Source organism: Schistocerca nitens, chromosome 7, assembly GCF_023898315.1.
Source record: "Schistocerca nitens isolate TAMUIC-IGC-003100 chromosome 7, iqSchNite1.1, whole genome shotgun sequence".
NCBI classification, from domain to species: domain Eukaryota; kingdom Metazoa; phylum Arthropoda; class Insecta; order Orthoptera; family Acrididae; genus Schistocerca; species Schistocerca nitens.
Window position 1 is genome coordinate 362,065,150 of NC_064620.1, and position 19,165 is coordinate 362,084,314.

General features: G+C 43.9%; 1 protein-coding gene across 1 annotated transcript in view; it reads right to left on the reverse strand.

Moving 5' to 3' along the window:
- LOC126195635 (odorant receptor Or2-like) overlaps positions 1–19,165 on the reverse strand; it is a 60,562-nt gene that overhangs the window by 33,590 nt on the left and 7,807 nt on the right. Inside the window, exon 2 of the mRNA XM_049934259.1 lies at positions 5,199–5,647. Coding sequence (XP_049790216.1) covers positions 5,199–5,647 — 449 coding nt within the window. The remainder of the gene's footprint in view (positions 1–5,198; positions 5,648–19,165) is intronic.

Consider the following 19,165-nt stretch of genomic DNA (forward strand, 5'->3'; position numbering starts at 1 on the left):
CAAATGATTACATATTCACACGTATGAGAACATCATTAGTGGGCCGTCTGTTCTTACATTTTGCAATGAGTATCTCGTTATGTTTTTGGAGAATTCGTATTCCGTTGTTTCACCTCAGTTTTCGCTGTTTCAAGTAGGGCTGTGTTTGAGCACGACTCGAACTATTCGATCAGTTTAAGTCACTGTTCGGCAGATCTCAGGTTCCATTCGATCTTTTCATCGGCCCACTGTCTATAGACTTTTGTTGGTGATATATACGCGCCAGAACCTACTTCGACAGGTTATTTACAGGTTGGGAAAGTTTTTGTTTGCAGTTTGGGATTATAGTTGCACTCACATTACTAATCATAGCTAATTTCCTGTTCTTTATATCACAAATACGAGCACACATTTTGACGATCATAAACATCAATCTTACGTGGGTGTAACTTCGATGTGATAGCCATATGTACCTCTTTTAGGGGGTTGCACACGTCGTCACGAACACGGTATCATTTCTTCATTTACTCCTTTATCCACTTGTAACGTGCAACCTCAATGGCTTTATTTGCAGTGGCAGATGATCCTCTTTACTTTACGGTGACCTAGTTTGGCGTAATTTTGCACTGTGAACACTAATTGTTAAACGAAAGATTTTGTGTTGACTCTGCGTTTTCTCTCAGTAGCCCATTGTAAATAACATATAATTGTGTTTTGGTGGCACATTTCATCATGTTAACTGAATCTTCCGGCAGTTCTTGGTAGAACAGCATTATAATAAATGAAAAGCACTAGTTTTCTTTCGTTCTGCGGTATTAATTAATTGTTTTCTGCTTACAAGGCCATCATTAGATATTTACAGTCGATTGTCGCCAAAGAAGCTACAGTTTTTGTAAACGACATTGGAAAAGTAATCACACATCCCGATTGAATTACAAGTGCACAGTAAATGACACTTTGTGTGATGCTGATGCAACGTAAAAAGCAAAAAGATGAGCAACTCAGTACATTCTCAACAAATGTGGTGTCAGAATTCTGCTGCCCCCAGCTGTGTTCATGCTCAGCCAGATGGACTATACGCTTTTATTCACAGGTATCATCACACAAACAGCAGGTGTGATTATTCATATGATAGTTCGCCGTCTCCACTACGGTAGATCTAATCACGATCGTAAATGAATTCGATTATAAATAAATTACATTATCGTTTCGGTAGCGAGAGCACATTGGAGAAAGAGCCGAATTTGAAAACAGTAGTTACTGGAGTGGAGTGACGTCCATCATTAACGGTATAAACACCTTATTAAACACTTCATGTGCTCACTTTAGTAGCAACGAAGTGTAGATGCTGTTTACGTGGGAAGGGAACTGAGCAAACGTACAGTACTGCACAGCGATCGACTGACGACTCTATACGTGAGTTAGAGACCTAATGTCCGGCAGATGGAAGTGTTTGTTGAGTGTTAGGACAATCAATCTGAGTAATCAAGCTTTGCATGAATTGTAGGATTATTAATGCTCTTTCAAAAAAAAAAAAAAGGCGCGATTTTAAGACGCCAGGTTCTTTATTTAAAGTGGAAGACGAATAATTACATGAAAACATATATAACTCTGCCGAATAATACATAAAGATAAAACTGCCAGTGTAACACAGAGACATTTTGTGGACCCGTAATGAGGCGGGAGCGGGGACAACGGTTTAGCCACCTAGTCCACATCACAAAGTAAGATAAAAATATTAAGTTAAATTCGAGGTGGATACAAATTTCCTAATTCATTTGTATAATCTTACACCGATTAGATATTAATAAAAAATTCATCAAAGTAAGTCAATAATTTTATGCCGTTAGATTAATTTTTCCCAGATAATTAGTATCACCGAGGGAATGCCTACTTGGACGACTATCAAATGGAGAAGGGTAATTTTCACATTCTCAATTTGTTTGATATAGAAAATGTTCAGAATGGTGGATTTAGTTTACAGTTCCTGGCCGTTCGCTGAGCTACACGGTGGCGTAGAACTATCATTTGTTCCTAATTCGGAGAATTGGCTCCCAAAGAGGTGTCCCAGTCCAAGAGACACAGCCACTCGTCTGGGCTAGAGTGCACCACGGTGCGTCCCCACCTTCCGTCACGATGGTTGCGGGTCTTGCTTGTTCCCTGTGGACGCACACTACGGTTCAGTACACGAATTTAGATAGAGGTCTGATAGCCGCGCTCCGGGGTCTTTCTGTTGTTGACCTCACAGGCCTTAATATCGTGGAGAGTGGTATTGCGGAAGTTGCCGCCATTTTGTGACACACCTTGTGAGCTGCCTTGTATTATGGTCGTCCGTATGGGATAGGATAGTTTGTGTCCGGAAACTTGTAGCAGTCACGTTGGTTGGTACCGTGTCATTACACCGGAATCGCGACCTAACAAAATGTAATGAGGTAACCGTTTCCGTAATTCGGATCTCATGGCTAGCATCGTGTCATTCTCTCGTTCAACCACTTGTCACTCTTTCTAGGTAGTGCTCTTTTACCAAAAGGTGCTCTTTTAATTTGATTTCATGTATTATTTCTTGTCCTGCAGCAAGGTAGTTTCGTGCCAGATCTCTCACATTAGAGCGTACATGGTAGATGACATGTAACAGGACTACTTCCCATTGGTGTGTCTTACCGAAAAATATATGCCTAAATTATCTCATTTCAGCAAATCTTGTTCTGCAACTCTTCCACTGTTCCATTGTTACTAAACGAAGTTTTCGTTTGGGCTACGAAACACCTGCCGGGAAAAGGAGTGCGATCCCTTTTTCGTCCACGGACAGCAGATCAGCAGGTGACTGTAACTTCCCGTCTGATAGGGAAACGTTATAGGCAGCAGAACATCATAGCTTCCCAGTCTCATTGGCTTACCTACAGACCAGACCAGACAAGCTACAATAAAACGGTGAAATTACGTATCTGACGTACGCGTAGCCTATAACAGCAAGGAAACGGTGATACAAAGAACTTACACAACGATACAGCGCAGAGTAGACAAAGATGTGTGCAATATTCAGGCTCGTGGACACATTGACGTTACAGAACTATGTAGCAGGTTGCCTACTTCATTGGAGGGCCTGATCATCGTACAGTGGCTAACTACATACTTCATGTTATTAAGTATTGCGACGATGCAGCTTGCGACTGGTAAGAGTTTACAATACAGAAGATTGACGCAGCATGTTTATTATTAACAAGCGCTACCATTTTGAATTACGTATGTTGTGCCTTTTTTAGGCTCTGGAACGACGTGGTGACAACATTATGGGACCGGCTAATCTAGATAAGTGAGCCAAATCAAGTCCGGGCTCTTTGATTTCATGATACGGTGCTCACTCCAGCCCTCTCTTGTGATGTTAGTGCCATAAAGATGTAGCAGTAAGCAATATAATATTGTCAGTGTAATATTTGTTTTACTGTTGACTTACTTTTCATGCTCCGGCAATTTTATACTACGAAAGCTTTGTTAAATTTTAGTCTTCACACTAATTCATCCTGTACATTTGTGGAAAATATTGTCCATTGAGTATGTAATGTCACCCGGCTTGTGTAGAGGGCAACGGGAATACGTGGCCAGAGTGCAACAGTTCAAATATTTTTGCAAGGGAATTCAATATCTATAAACGGAGCGTACTGTTTGCTATGTTAACTTCAATCATATGAATTAAATTATACGTGAGCGAATTATTACATATCCAAAAGAGGGACTATATCCTGAAGGTATTCCCAACGTTAGTCTGTTGGTGCATAACACTTGTAAGAATTTCGCGTTTGTCCTTTTCAAATTACATTTAAAATACGTATTTCAGATGTTGGTTAATTCAGTAGGGGTTATGAAACTTAATACATGCAGAGGATATTCTGAAAATCATTTTCATAATGAGTTAACGATGCAGTTCTTATTGAAGTCTCAAGTTATTAGGAATGTTAAAAAATCATTAATTGACTACATGGATATTTTCCTATTAAAATATAAATGTGAAATACGTAGTTTCTCCTTTTAAATAATTCAACTGAGAGTTTTCCGTGAAACACTGTATAGAATGTTAACTAAACGAAACACCTTTTTAGCACTACTTCAATAACCGTATTATTACTGTACGACCTAGGTTTGAGTTGTAAGCCCATTTCCTAGTAGAAAACTTGTTCAGATTATTGTATCACTGAAAGGAGATACTGTGGAGTGCATTAACATCATTTCTATGTTGTCTAATGATTTATTCAAGGAAATGACTGAACGTAGTTAAACAGAGGATTATTTTTTCAAGACTGGTTTCACATCGAGTATAACAAAGACAGAATACTACCACAATCAAAGTGGAATATGTGGCTGTTTTAACGTCGAATCCTCACGAAAATACAATTTTAAACATTAGAAAAATACAGTGACTTTAGATTATCACTACTTGCTAGTTTTATACTTTTTAGCTTTTAAAGTATTGAGCTTGGGGGGAAATGCACACTCCCGACGAGAAAGCTGGCAGAGATTGCGTAATCGTTTGCCAAAATAGCTCTCTATAATAAGGAGTGACACAAAATGTTCATCAAGTTTACAATTTTATGATGTAACATTGAAGTTCAATTTCGTGCGAGAGTTTCACATGTTCAGTAAATTAATACAAAATATGTGGTTAAATAATTTCAGAAGAGTGTGATATTCACAGATACACCTCCTCTAATCTCATCTAAAAAGTAAAATCAACACACACGTAACCTTCCCCTAAAACGGAAAAAATTGTAAAAATTAGCACCTACGCCATGATATGATTGAGACAGAATTTAAAAAAAGCGTGCATCAAAAACTTAAGAAGATCTCAATCATTTTTTTCTACTTTAGAGATGCTAATTTGCAGTTCCGACATACCAAATTGCGTACAAGTGTAAAATGTGATGTCTGTCAATGACTTTGCAGTGTCAGAGTCTAGTTTTGCGTATTATGAAATGCCAGGCGGTACTCAGAGACACGTCATCAATTAATGTGTTCAGGTTATTATCTTAATATTATGTTTTTATATTCACTGCTTCAGTTATATCACTCCAGAATAATTACTGGGAACATGCAAATCATAGTCGACTATTGCCTCCCAACCGTAACTTACAACTGAACACTTCACCTTCACGCACTAGACCGCAAACAAACTTCTTAAACCATTAGGAATCACTGCCATTCTATCTAGTTTCTAGTGGTCTTACTTGATGATTGCTTGGTGGTGAAGAACGCACTTTTCCAGACGGCTGCGGAGGTCACTGTAGGCAGACGCTTCTGAACAGTATTCGAGTTTCTCAGACATGTCTCTGGCGAGACTGACTATTTTCCGGTTCAGTAGCATGATCTGCATACGTAGCTGAGCGATGATGCTCACGTTGAAAGAGTCGAGCACCATTGTCATCACCACGGCGTGCATCGTTACAATAAAACAGTAAAGCCACGCGATGGCATAGCCTATGGGTTGCGACGCATCAAATGGTAGGGCCAGAATAAAGGGCAGGCCCTCAGCGCTGACTGGTGAGAACAGATAGTAGGTGCAGGCGGTTATGCCGAACCAGATGTACATCAGCAAGAAACGACGCACCAAACGCCCTTGTGCGCGTAGCACAGGAACGTCATCCCAGGTCACGAACTCAGCGAAGTCATGTCCCACCTGTTGGCAGAAAAGCGGTATATGGTCAACACTCTAAATGCCTTGATGTGCCTTAAATGACATTATAAGGCTTCTTAGCTAAAAGTACTAATTGTTACTTCACAATGAAAATGGCCTTGAAAACAGTGATCGAAGGAAAGACGAGAAGGCTACGTCTAGACTCAACAGTGAAGTGACAAATGTCGTGGGATAGCAATACACACATATACAGATGGCAGTAGTATCGCGGACACAAGGTAAAAAAAAAGGGGGGTAACGCACTGTCGGAGCTGTGTTTCGAACTCAGGTGATTCACGCGAAAAGTTTCCTTCGTAATTATGGCAACACGACGGAAATTAATAGACTTTGAATGCGGAATGATAGTTGCAGTTAGACGCATGGGATATTCCATTTCGAAAATCGTTAGGAAATTTAATATTCCGAGGTCCACAGCGTCAAGAGTGTGGAGAGATTACAAAATTTGGGTATTATCTGTCGCCAAAGACAACACAGTGGCCGACGTGCTTCACTTAACTACCGAGGAGTTCGCGTAGAGCTGTCAGTGCTAACAGACAAGTAACGCAGCAAAAATTGTCTCAGAAATCAATGTGGGACGTACGACGAACGCTTCCGTTAAGATAGTATGACGAGATTAGGTTTTCCTGAGGTATGCCAGGTATGCCTTTGTTAACAGCACGACATCGCCTGTAATGCCTTTGGTGGGCTCGTAACAATATGGGTGGGACCCTAGACGACTGTAAAACTGTGTCCTTGTCAGATGAGTCCCGATTTCGGATGGTAGGAACCGACATTAGGGTTCGAGTGTAGCTCAAATCCTACGAAGCTGGTGATGGATGCATAATGGTTTGAACTGTGTTTACATGGAATGGACTTTGTTCTCTGGTGCTACTGAAACGTACATTTACTGGAAGTGGTTATATTGGGCTGCTTGGAGACGATTTGCAGCCATTAATGGATTTCACGTACCCAAACAATGATGGAATTTCTGTGGAAGCCAACGCGACTGGTTTGAAGAATATTCTGGACAATTCGAGCAAATAATTTGAACACCCAGATCGCCAGACATGAATCCTGTGGAATAATCATGGGACATAATCGAGAGGTCAGTTCCTCCGCAAAATCCGGCACCAGCAACACTTTCGCAGTTACTGACGGCTGTAGAGATAGCATGGCTCAGTATTTCTGCGTGAGTTTAAAATGACTTGTTGAGTGGATGCCACACGATATTAGGTGCTATTCGGTAGCTTTTGTTACATCAGTGTACATGGACAGTGAGGTCGAAGGACATTGAGCATTTTCATTGCCGGCACCCCCCCCCCCACTTTACTCCCCCCCCACAAAAAAGAAAAAAAAGAGAACAAGGCTACTGGAATGCCTCCTACTACGAGTATTACTTCTATGCCGAAATCTAAACGCAACTTACGTCCCAGCAAAACCCATCGGCAGTAACACAAAAATCGAGTCTCAAACATAGATACGCCTTGATTTGCGACTGACATCTACATAATATAAAACCACATAGCCTATGTGGTCAACAAAATGCGCGAAGTATTCCACCACCTTACCAAAGCAAATCCCTCAAGACCTTATCTTCAGTTGTGTGGCAGTCAATAACGACCAGACACATTAAAAATAATATAAATTCTTGAAACGAATCCTCAATAATGATTAACTTTCCTGAATATTACAATCAAATTTTTGTATATAGCCCATTGTTAAAGTGGTTTGGTACAGTAATCATCATGTCCTGTAAATGATATCTAAAGTAACATGAGACTGAAAGTGTTATTCATAAATTATTAGTTACGTACTGCAAAACACACTGGCCAAGGATATAAAGCAACCAAAGTAACTCCAGTCTCTTTGCATTACGCCTTGAAGATGTACACATTGTTTTAAGTGGAGTAGGACGTCAAGCGGGCCGACATGTGGCAGGAGAGGCACCACAGGACATTTCAATTTCCACTGTCTATACTTTTACAAGTAAATTCATAAAACTTTGTCATCATGACCAGGAAGGATTCCGAATTCACACTCATAGCAGTGGAAGTTCGAAAACATAACTAACTATTTTTTTTTACGTATGAAATTTCATCATTTTTTCACTTACTAATGGCAGCATTTGTTGCTATAGGTACACTTTTCTTCATAAGTAAGAAAGATTCTGTGGTGTCACCGCTAGACACCACACTTGCTAGGTGGTAGCTTTAAATCGGCCGCGGTCCATTAGTACATGTCGGACCCGCGTGTCGCCACTGTGTGATCGTAGACCGAGCGCCACCACACGGCAGGTCTAGAGAGACGTACGAGCACTCGCCCCAGTTGTACGGACGACATTGCTAGCGACTACACGTACGAAGCTTTTCTCTCAATTGCCGAGAGACAGTTAGAATAGCCTTCAGCTAAGTCCATGGCTACGACCTAGCAAGGCGCATTAACCATATCTGGAGAGAGTCTCACTTGTATTATCAAGAGAAATGTACAACAAGAAATTAAAGTTAAGTATAGGAGAAGCTCCGTTCTTTTCTTTATAGCATTCATAAAGTATCCTGTTTCAGACTTAACGCAAGACGGCGTGAGTTGACGCGTGCCCTTTCGGCTACTTCAGTGTGGCGTAGCTAGCTTGTTACGCCACAACAGATTCTTCGATGAATTTTGTACTGCATACAAACGATACTTAAAGGTGTATGCGACTCTAGAATTTTCCAAATTTATTAAAAACTGTGGTAAAAATTGAGGTAATTAACTATAAAATTTGTGTTTTTTCTAAACATGAAGTTAAAAATACAACAGTTCATTCGTTTTCTCATAATTTCAATAAATTCTAGAGTTTCATACACCTGTGAGTATGGTATATTTGCTGTGCAAAATTCATCCAAGAATCTGTCTAGCTTATGAAGGAAAGTGTACCTACAGCAACAAAAATTGATTCAAATGGCTCTGAGCACTATGATAATATCTGAGGTCATCAGTCCCCTAGAACTTAGAACTACGTAAACTTAACTAACCTAAGGACATCACACACATCCATGCCCGAGGCAGGATTCGAACTTGCGACCGTAGCGGTCGCGCGGTTCCAGACTAAAGCGCCTAGAACCGCTCGGCCACAACTGCCGGCCCTATAGCAACTAATGCAGCCATTAGTAAGTGAAAAAAATGATGAAATTTCGCACGTAAAATAAATTATTTTGTTATTTTTTCGACCTTCCACTGCAATGGGTGTGAATCCTGAATCCTTCCTGGTGGTGCTAACAAAGTTTTATGAATTTATTTGTAAAAGTATAGACACTGGAAATTAAAATGTCCTGAGATGCCTCTCCTGCTCCAAGTCGGCTCGTTTGACGTCCTACCCCCCTTAAGCGATCTAAACCTAGACCATCCCATGGTTCCCTATGTCCACCAGTGTACAGCTTCAGACACTTCACATACAAAGCCACATACTAAATTAAATACACCAATTTACGACACAAAATATTAAAATAATCTTCTCCTGAAAACGCAATATATTATCTGGTCATAACTACGTTAGTCATCTTCACCCTAAAACATCACTCTGCTTCCGGCAAGCCTTAGCCACAATGGATCAGGTCATTACAGGGGACCAGACAAAGTTATCTCATATTTTTATACGAGACAGTACTCGACAAAGTTACAAACAAAGTACTATATACTTGAGTCAAGAGGAAAACTTCTTGATATATAAATAATTTTATTTGTGGCTTAAAGAGTCGGTATTCCTTGATGTAGACTGTCTCAGTTGGCCTTCATTCATCATCCACATGGGTTATGCTGGGCTTTGTACTTAGTTCTTTGACTGTAACGTTATTGTCAGGCTTAGCGTTAAGAAATGGCTCGTGCATTATGTACACCAGCCCATCTATTTTCAGTTTTCGCTACTATCAGAACGGGATTAGTGACTGCGTTGAGTATGGACAACGTGAAGAGAGAAATGCACGTCTAGTATTTCTAATGGGAATTGGCTATAAACAGCCGACAGTCCCAAGCCACGTAATCCCATCCGTATGTTCGATCATGCCAACGGCTGCCGCATCCCGTTCCATGTAACCCTCGAAGTTTTTAACAGAACTTCCGTCATTCCATGTCGCTGCCCCTGGTGTACCTGAGACAAGCCCTTAAAATTCCAAACAATGATGAAAGTACTTAATAACCGTCGTATCTGTCTGGTTTTCACTTCGTCATCCATAACAATCTCATGAGTACATATTACTAAGAAACATAAATACTTTGGACTAACCGTGAGCCGCACCGAGTGGCCGTGTGGTTTGAGTCGCCATGTCACGGATTGCGCGGCCCCTCCGGCCGGAGGTTCGAGTCCTCCCTTCGTCATGGGTGTGTGTGTTGTTCTTAGCATAAGTTAGTTTAAGTAGTGTGTGAGTCTAGGGACCGATGACCTCAGCAGTTTGGTCCCTTACGAATTCACACACATTTGAACACTGGACTAACCCTAGTCTGCAGGTGATATCTGCAAACCATCTATCAAAGGACCCACTTTAGTCTAATTTTACTAAAACTACTAACAGGCTCTACATAGGGATTATAAAACTCCATTATCCTCTAAATTTTCAAAAGCCATATCCAACCCAACCTTACCTTCACGAACATCTCTGAACACACATAATTTTAACTTGTTTTCATTCCTGCACACATCACCTATAATCTAATCACTTCTCCCACTTCTCAAATTTCTCAACTGTCTTCACAAATCTATGTACCCTGTAGGGTTGATCTAAGCTCCATTATCACCCCAACACTCCCCAATCGTGTACTGCTGCTACATCTACACCCCAAATGATATCAAAATGTCCCTCCTTTCTCATCCACCACATCACCCACGTTTTTATGTAAAGGAAACTTTAGCAGACTCCCTCGTTCTTACTCAACTGTACACCATGAATTTGTACTTATGCTGTCATTTGTGGCTATAATCCCCACATCCCCAGATCAAGGCTCCAATGCCCATCTCCTGCCCACTACAACCTTAGTCTTGTCCTTACCGATTTCACTTTCATGCCCTGCGGCATCATTCACTTACCCTTCCCTCTCTTAAGCCATTGGCGTCTGACTTCTATGAATTTGCCATTACCAGTATATTTTCTTCCACTGTAGCCCCGGACACACAGATGATTCTATAGCAATTTTTTTTTGGTGGTGGTGGGGCGGGGGGGTCATCAGGCTCCTGACGTATTTGGTGCGGCTCGCCACCACTTTCTCCTCTGCGGAAACTCATCACCTCAAAGCAAATCGTACGTCCTCATGTTTATTTGCCCTATGTATTCCACTCTCTGACTTCCTCTACAGATTTTACCATCTATAATAGTTACTTCTAGTATCACAGAAGTTACTACCTGATGCCGTAAACATGCTCTATCATCCTGTCCGTCCTTCTCCTCAGTGTTTTGCAAACGTCCTCTTCTTCGCCGATTCTGTGGAGAACGTTTTGAAACCTTGATTTTTAAGTTCACGTGATTTTCAACATTCTACCGTAACACAACATCTCATATGCTTTGATTCTCTTCTGTTCTGGTTTTTCCACAGTCCATGCCTCATTACAACTCTCTGCTCGCAGCATGCACTCTCAGAAATTTCTTCCTGAAATTAAGGCCTGTATTTGAACCAGTAGGTTTTTCTCTGTCAGGAATTCGCTATTTCCACGTGCCAGTTTGCTTTTTACGTCCTCCTTGCTTCACCCAACTTGAGTTACTTTGCTCCCCAGGCAATAATTCCTTAAATTCGTCTACTTCAAGATCACTAATTTTGCTGTTAAGTTTCTCCCTATTCTCATTTCTTTCACTCTTCATTGTTTTTGGCTCAATCCATATTCCGTATTCATTAGTCTGTTAAGTCCATTCAACAGATTCGACAGTTATTCATTATTTTGACTGAGGATAGCAGTATCATCAGCGCATCTTGCGATTAGTAACCTTTTGCCTTGAATTTGAATCTGACTTTTGAACCTTCCTTCCAGTTCCGTCTTTGCTTCTTCGAGGTGAATTATTTTATTTTATTTTATTTTTTTTTTTTTTTTTTTTTTTTGTCATCGGTCTACTGACTGGTTTCATGCGGCCCGCCACGAATTCCTTTCCTGTGCTAACCTCTTCATCTCAGAGTAGCACTTGCAACCTACGTCCTCAATTATTTGCTTGACGTATTCCAATCTCTGTCTTCCTCTACAGTTTCTGCCCTCAACAGCTCCCTCTAGTACCATGGAAGTCATTCCCTCATGTCTTAGCAGATGTCCTATCATCCTGTCCCTTCTCCTTATCAGTGCTTTCCACATATTCCTTTCCTCTCCGATTCTGCGTAGAACCTCCTCATTCCTTACCTTATCAGTCCACCTAATTTTCAACATTCGTCTATAGCACCACATCCCAAATGCTTCGATTCTCTTCTGTTCCGGTTTTCCCACAGTCCATGTTTCACTTCCATACAATGCTGTACTCCAGACGTACATCGTCAGAAATTTCTTCCTCAAATTAAGGCCGGTATTTGATATTAGTAATCTTCTCTTGGCCAGAAATGCCTTTTTTGACATAGCGAGTCTACTTTTGATGTCCTCCTTGCTCCATTCGTCATTGGTTATTTTACTGCCTAGGTAGCAGAATTCCTTAAATTCATTGACTTCGTGACCATCAATTCTGATGTTAAGTTTCTCGCTGTTGTCATTTCTACTACTTCTCATTACCTTCGTCGTTATCCGATTTACTCTCAAACCACACTGTGTACTCATTAGACTGTTCATTCCGTTCAGCAGATCATTTAATTCTTCTTCACTTTCACTCAGGATAGCAATGTCATCATCGAATCGTATCATTGATATCCTTTCACCATGTATTTTAATTCCACTCCTGAACCTTTCTTTTAATTCCAACATTGCTTCCTCGATGTACAGATTGAAGAGTAGGGGCGAAAGGCTACAGCCTTGTCTTACACCCTTCTTCATACGAGCACTTCGTTCCTGATCGTCCACTCTTATTATTCCCTCTTGGTTGTTGTACATGTTGTATATGACCCGTATCTCCCTATAGCTTACCCCGTCTTTTTTCAGCATCTCGAACAGCTTGCACCATTTTATATTGTCGAACGCTTTTTCCAGGTCGACAAATCCTATGAAAGTGTCTTGATTTTTCTTTAGCCTTGCTTCCATTATTAGCCGCAACGTCGGAATTGCCTCTCTCGTCCCTTTACTTTTCCTATAGCCAAACTGATCGTCACCTAGCGCATTCTCAATTTTCTTTTCCATTCTTCTGTATATTATTCTTGTAAGCAGCTTCGATGCATGAGCTGTTAAGCTGATTGTGCGATAATTCTAGCACTTGTCAGCTCTTGTCGTCTTCGGAATTGTGTGGATGATGCTTTTCCGAAAGTCAGATGGTATGTCGCCAGACTCATATATTCTACACACCAACGTGAATAGTCGTTTTATTGCCACTTCCCCCAATGATTTTAGAAATTCTGCCTTATTTGGCCGTAAGTCCTCCAAAGCACTTTTAAATTCCGATTCTAATACTGGGTCCCTTATCTCTTCTAAATCGACTCCTGTTTCTTCTTCTATCATATCAGACAAATCTTCACCCTCATAGAGGCTTTCAATGTATTCTTTCCACCTATCTGCTCTCTCCTCTGCATTTAACAGTGGAATTCCCGTTGCACTCTTAATGTTACCACCGTTGCTTTTAATGTCACCAAAGGTTGTTTTGACTTTCCTGTATGCTGAGTCTGTCCTTCCGACAATCATATCTTTTTCGATGTCTTCACATTTTTCCTGCAGCCATTTCTTCTTAGCTTCCCTGCACTTTCTATTTATTTCATTCCTCAGCGACTTGTACTTCCGTATTACTGATTTTCCCGGAACATGTTTGTACTTCCTCCTTTCATCAATCTACTGATTTATTTCTTCTGTAACCCATGGTTTCTTCGCAGCAACCTTCTTTGTACCTATGTTTTCCTTCCCAACTCCTGTGATGGCCCTTTTTAGAGATGTCCATTCCTCTTCAACTGTACTGCCTACTGCGCTATTCCTTTTTGCTCTATCTATAGCGTTAGAGAACTTCAAACGTATCTCGTCATTCCTTAGTACTTCCGTATCCCACTTCTTTGCGTATTGATTCTTCCTGACTAATGTCTTGAACTTTAGCCTACTCTTCATCACTAGTATATTGTGATCTGAGTCTATATCTGCTCCTGGGTACGCCTTACAATCCAGTATCTGATTTCGGAATCTTTGTCTGACCAAGATGTAATCTAATTGAAATCTTCCCGTATCTCCCGGCCTTTTCCAAGTATACCTCCTCCTCTTGTGGTTCTTGAACAGGGTATTCCCTATTACTAGCTGAAACTTGTTACGGAACTCAATTAGTCTTTCTCCTCTTTCATTCCTTGTCCCAAGCCCATATTCTCCTGTAGCATTTTCTTCTACTCCTTCCCCTACAACTGCATTCCAGTCGCCCATGACTATTAGATTTTCGTCCCCGTTTACATACTGCATTACCCTTTCAATATCCTCATACCCTTTCTCTATCTGTTCATCTTCAGCTTGCGACGTCGGCATGTATACCTGAACTATCGTTGTCGGTGTTGGTCTGCTGTCGATATGATTAGAACAACCTGGTCACTGAACTGTTCGCAGTAACACACCCTCTGCCCTACCTTCCTATTCATAACGAATCCTACACCTGTTATACCATTTTCTCCTGCTGTTGATATTACCCAATACTCATCTGACCAGAAATCCTTGTCTTCCTTCCACTTCACTTCACTGACCCCTACTATATCTAGATTGAGCCTTTGCATTTCCCTTTGCAGATTTTCTAGTTTCCCTACCACGTTCAAGCTTCTGACATTCCACGCCCCAACTCGTAGAACGTTATCCTCTCGTTGATTATTCAATCTTTTTCTCATGGTAACCTCCCCCTTGGCAGTCCCCTCCCGGAAATCCGAATGGGGTACTTTTGCCAATGGAGAGATCATCATGAGACTTCTTCAATTACAGGCCACATGTCCTGTGGATACACGTAACGTGTCTTTAATGCAGTGGTTTCCATTGCCTTCTGCATCCTCATGTCGTTGATCATTGCTGATTCTTCCGCCTTTAGGGGCAATTTCCCACCCCTAGGACAAGAGAGTGCCCTGAACCTCTATCCACTCCTCCGCTCTCTTTGACAAGGCCGTTGGCAGGATAAGGCTGACTTCTTATGCCGGAAGTCTTCGGCCGCCAATGTTGATTATTTATCAAAATTTAGGCAGTGGCGGGGATCGAACCCGGGACCGAAAACGTTTTGATTATGAATCAAAGACGCTACCCTTTTTTTTACGCTGACCACTTTTTTTTTCTCTTTGAACAGGGACGTAAATTTTCAGTCGAGGGAAGACTTTTTTTTTGTAGTGGCGACGGTGGGGGCTCGGGGGGCAAAGTGGGCAGGGGTCTAAACCTGAGGCCTGGCCACAGTGTCCCCCTCACCACCACCAAGCCTGTGGTGCTTAGGGAAATGGGAGACACAGGAATCAACAGTAGTGGAAGGCGTTGTTATTTATTTATTTGCATGTGCTTTTGTAAGATTCACTAATATAATGAAATTATGGGAGCACATCGTCGAAAAAGAAAAGAAATATAAATTATGGTTAAAGAAAAAGAAAGGAAACAGGAAAAGCAAAAAAGAAATAAAATCCGCGCAATCTGCGACGCGTTCTCCCATCCGCGGAGGTCAGAAGGAGAATAGATAGTAGGCGGTTGAAACTCAGACACCGCCGGGTGAGGAGGGGTGTGTGCCCTCTGAGCCAGGCACCCCCCAACTCAGTGGAGGTCTAACAAAGACCGCTCGAAGATAGTTAGCAAATAATGTTCGGTAACGTGGCGTGTTTTCGAGAGCTGCATGGGCTGTTCGTAAATAGGTCCAGAAGTCGAGGCGGGATTTAGGTCCCTCATGAAAGAGATAAGCTACCGCCCACCCTTTGACCCACGTAATAGCATGACATTTGGCGGCGGGAAAATGTCGGTCCTCCGGGTATAGAAACATCCGAGGTTCGAGTGTGTCTCGTGGCACCTGGAGATAGCAGGCAATGATTTGCTGCACGAAGCACCATACATCTTGCGATGAGGCGCATGTCAGACGGTGTTCATCAGTGTCCAGTTGCTGGCAAAGGAGACAAAGGGGGGATTCTGACAAGCCAATGTTGTGCAGGCGCTGCTTCGTGGCAAATTTCCTGTTGGCTATGTGATACCACAGTGCCCGGACGTTCGTAGGGAGGAAGGGCTGGTGGACGGTAGTCCACACTATGGGCCACTGGATGGGGGGATGTTTGGTCTCCATCACATTCCGGGGAACACAGCGCAGCAACAGGCTGTAGAAATCGTTAGTCCTAGGTGGGCGTGTATCTGGGAAACTGGTATGTATGTAACTGTAGTCGACGAAAAAGGTCGAAATATGGGAAAAATAAGGCACGATATGGCCGACAGACACCGGTGGTGAGGTGGAAGCAGGTGGGAGGACCTCAAGCAAGCTGCGTGTTAGAGATGTACCCTGGCCCATTCAGTGTTTTCTCATGGTACTCATGTACAAGGCCGCAGCTCGCATACGGACATTGACGAGCCCGACGCCACCATACCGTGAGGGCGGGGTAAGTGTCTCATAACGGACTTTAAACATTGAACCAGCCGCGAGATAATAGCCAAAAGCCGCCTGAAGGTTGCGCCTAATTGCAGTTGGCAGAGGGAGAACTTGCGCGATGTGAACCAATTTTGATGCCACATAAAGATTAATAAACTCAACCCGTTGAAGTGTGTCCTGGTGGCGCAAGAGGTTCTGGCGGACGTCGTTGCCGATGAAGTGTACCAGGCGACGGAAATTCGTTGCCGCTGTGCGTGTGACCGTGGGGGTAAAGGTAACGCCCAGGTATCGGAAAGTCCGCACAAGCGGCAGGGGTGTCACTTCACCCTCCAGGAGGCCTCGTCCAATGAGCATTGCAGAAGATTTGGTGACATTCATGGCACTGCCAGCGGCAGCCCCATAACGGGTAATCAATTCGAGGACTTCCCGAATCTCAGAGCCGGAGCGAATTAGGAGGAGGAGGTCATCAGCATATGCCCGACAGCGTAAGTGTGTTGGCGTAGGGTGAGGCCAGAGAGCTTGGTCGTCAAGCTACCAATAAGGGGCTCAAGGGCAATGGCATACAGGAGGGTAGATAGGGGGCACCCCTGCCGTATCGAACGGCAGATAGGTACCGGCCCTTATAAACGTCCATTGACTTGGACACGTGAACTGGCACTGTCGTAAAGACGCCGGATGACGTCGAGAAACGGAGGGGGGAATGCCCATTCGGGCTGCCACCGAAAACAGGAAACGATGACGCACTTTATCGAAGGCGCTGTCGAAGTCTATAGCGACGACCGCTGCCCGGAGTCTGCAGGCCGCCGCTATCGCAATTAAGTCACGGCATTCCCCCGTGGCAGTCTGTATGTTGACCTGTCCCCCAGGCGTCGTTTGCTCTGGCGAGAGGATATGAGGGAGTGTAGTTCGGAGCCGCATTGCCAGTAAGCGCGCGAAAATCTTGTAATCGGCATTGACGAGGGTGAGCGGTCTGTAACTCGTGACCATCGAACCTCGGGCTGGTTTGTGGACCGGTATAATGATGCCCTCAGCAAAGGCGGGTGGGATTGCTTGGTCAGATGTCATCAGTTCTTGATACATAATCGTCCACCGTGGTGCAATGAGGTCCCGAAAAGTACGGTAAAACTCAATCGGTAAGCCGTCAAAGCCGGGCGATCTGTTGACTGCACCCTTGGCGATGGCGTGGTTGACTTCGTCTAGCGTGACCGGCACTGTCAAAGCATCCGCCTCCGTGTGGGGGAGGGTGCGCGTGACGTAATGCAAAATGGAGTCGTCTGCTGCAGTTTCAGCGTCTTCATCACTATAAGTACGACGGTAGTGCTCGACGAATGCGTGGACGATGTCATTCTGAGTGGTCACCTGCGTTCCATGAGGCGTGGTCAGAGTGCTGATGATCTGCCGACGACGCCTTCGTTTGTCGGACACTATATCATGCTTGGATGGAATTTCTAAATCCGCGTGATCGTGGCGCCGCGTCCGTATCACGACCCCTTGCAGTTTCCGGCGTGCCAGCGCAATTATCTTCGCCTTAGTTCCTTGCCGTTCCAACTGGTTGTCCGGGGTTGGCGGTTGAGCATCCAGATCTCGGAGAATCGCGTAATAGTAGTCAACAGTGGTGCAATGCCAGTCGGCCATGTCCTTCCCGTATCTCATCAGTGTCCTCCGGATCGCCGGCTTGGCGCCGTCCAACAACCATGTCAATGTTGGCGACACGCCAGGTCATGCAAGTGTGAGGTATTGAGTTTCCACGGCGCACGGCTGCGCCATACTGATTGCGGCAGAAGGAGGACCGTACAGATGTAAGCGCAATGGTCGGAAAAGGCCTGCGGCCAGCGTTCGGCGCCCCGTATCGCAGATCTAAGAGTTTGTGAGACATATATCCTGTCTAGTCGGCTTGCGGAATGACTTGTAAGAAAGGTATGGCCTGAAATGTCGCCGTGTTGAACATCCCAGGTATCGTGAAGCAGGAGGTCTCGCACCACTATACGTAACTCCTGGCATGTAGTATAGTGGGGAATCTGATCTTTAGGATGCAGAACGCAGTTAAAATCACCTCCTAGTAGGCAATGGTCATAACGCCCTAAAAACAGGGGAGCGATTTCCTCGGAATAAAACTGGGCTCTTTCATGCCGTCGGTCGGTGCCTGAGGGAGCGTAGACATTAATGATGCGTGTCCCCTCGGCAGTGAGTGCCATGCCCCGAGCTGATGGAAGGAAGGCGACATCGGTCACAGCAATCCCGTGGCGGACGTAGATGGCCACCCCGCGGCCCATAGGATCACTCGCGGAGGCGTGGGCGGTATAGCCATTGATATCCGAGAGACTAGCCAAGTGAACTTCCTGCAGAAGGGCGAAATCAATATCCGAAGCCCAGAACATCCCCTGCATAGGGCGGATTTTCACCCTGGAACGGATGTTGCTGGTGTTGATGGTTGCTATCCGGTAGGCCTGGTGTCGGATTGCTGGAGGTTGGTCCACTCCGCCGTCCGCACAAGGGTGTGGGCGTCGCAGCGGAACGTTATCCCGCTGGCCCGCAGGGGAGTCTGGGGAGAGTATGATTAGTGGTGCGGCCGTTGAGGCGCAGGGTCCCGTAACGGGTCCTGCTCCTTGACCTCCTCCTCGTGCCACGCCGTGGAAGCGGAAACTGGTGTATCGTCCATTTTGTCTGCAGACGATGTTGTAATTGTGCGTGGTGTAGTTTCGCCTGTGATACGTTCATGATTTAGTTCAGCGTCAGCACGGGGCGCAGGCACACCGATAGATGTCTCCGCGCTCATTACGTCTTCGTCAGCTGTAGCGGGTTCTGAGGCTTCGTGCTGGTCGACGGTTGCGTCCTCCTCGGCTTGTAACGTCTCCTCTTGGCCGGAAACGGTGCGACGTCTTCGCTTGCGACG